Below are 1,450 nucleotides of genomic sequence, written 5' to 3' on the forward strand. Positions count from 1 at the left end.
AAAAAAATCATTTTATCTATCATTTAACTGAAGCCTTCTTTGATATTTTCCTTACTTGTCCTTATTCTATATTTCAAACAAATGCCACGTTATCAGATCAGGTCATTCCTGTTATGTAGTACAAGTCCCCATATTAATACAATGGACAAACTCACAATTTACAAATGTCACTACTTTGGTTTGGTTTAAGTGGCTGTTCTTTGTTGTCATGTCTCCAGGTTATGAAGTTTCATTCGTTTCATAATTTGTTCCTTTAATGTAATCAAAATGTTTTAAACAAAACGTGACTTCTTTGGAAAAATGTTTCATTTATATATATTTTTAAATAATATTATTTTTATTATTAACACTTCCTTAATGACATAATTCTCCAGGAAGTGATTTTTTTGGGGGGGAAAATAACAGCATACACGAAGAATTTGCATTAAATTTGATGATTTCTGTGGTATTATTCGGATTGTCCTTTAAACATTATATCCCATTTGATCCAATTACAGAAGTGCATTACCCTTGAGGCCTGTGCTGGTTTTAGCAGTGCCGCCGTCTCTGCTGAAGAACAGGCTTCCCGGGTGGATATTAGAGCCAGAGGAAGGGGATTCGTCTTTGACTCTGAACTGACCCAGTTTAGTGAGTTTCTGTCAGGAGAGAGCGAACAGATGTGTAAGAGCTCACGCCGTCAAACAGCGGGACTCTGGAGGAGCAGCACTCACCGGAGGAGTCGAGACGGGACCATCGTCAGCGTCTGGAGGAGCCTGCAGCTTTATGAAGGAGACTCCATACGCTGTGGACTGCACACAAACACACAATAAAGACTCGCTCACACGCAGGAGGGTCTATCACGTTCACCGTGCTGTACGGCTGACTGCACACCATCTTCACACGGTCCCACTTCTCCTGCGCCGTGGCCTTCAGCAGCTGGCTCGGCCCGAAGAAGCGCACGCGGCTTGTGTTCGTGCCGTTGCGGCTCTCTGTGGGCGACATGAAGGACGACGTGACCAGCAGAACCTACAACACCAGAAAGATGCATCAACAGCACTGAAAATGACACGCTATTCAGAATCAGAACACGTTTTATTTGCCTAAATGTGCAGGAGCATACATGAACTAAATAGATCAATACAAGATATAAAAAATAAAAAAAAGTGTACAAAAATACAGTTGACAGCAATGTACAGCGATACAAAAAATAATAATATATATATATATATAATTTACACAAATATATGTACAAGCTGAAGGGTTATTATATTTATTATAATATTTTTGTCACTTGAAATTTTTTTTTTTTATAAATTTTATTTTAGCTGGTTGCCAAAGAAAATTTCAGATTTTTAGTTTTAACATGATGAACTAACATAACTCAAAGTTAAATAATAATAATACATTTTATTTATAATGTGCTTTCCTCAACCCAAAGCGCTACAACAGTGTCACATATAAATACAACTTA

General features: G+C 37.8%; 1 protein-coding gene across 1 annotated transcript in view; it reads right to left on the reverse strand.

The window, feature by feature from the left end:
• LOC107601957 (DNA repair protein XRCC1-like) overlaps positions 1-1,450 on the reverse strand; it is a 41,305-nt gene that overhangs the window by 26,598 nt on the left and 13,257 nt on the right. The window contains exons 4-6 of the mRNA XM_016294329.1: positions 847-1,005; positions 711-788; positions 509-635 (exon numbers count right to left, since the gene is read on the reverse strand). Of these exons, the coding sequence (XP_016149815.1) occupies positions 509-635; positions 711-788; positions 847-1,005 (364 nt within the window). The remainder of the gene's footprint in view (positions 1-508; positions 636-710; positions 789-846; positions 1,006-1,450) is intronic.

The sequence above is a fragment of the Sinocyclocheilus grahami genome, unplaced genomic scaffold (assembly GCF_001515645.1).
Source record: "Sinocyclocheilus grahami isolate Dianchi unplaced genomic scaffold, SAMN03320097.WGS_v1.1 scaffold316.1, whole genome shotgun sequence".
NCBI classification, from domain to species: domain Eukaryota; kingdom Metazoa; phylum Chordata; class Actinopteri; order Cypriniformes; family Cyprinidae; genus Sinocyclocheilus; species Sinocyclocheilus grahami.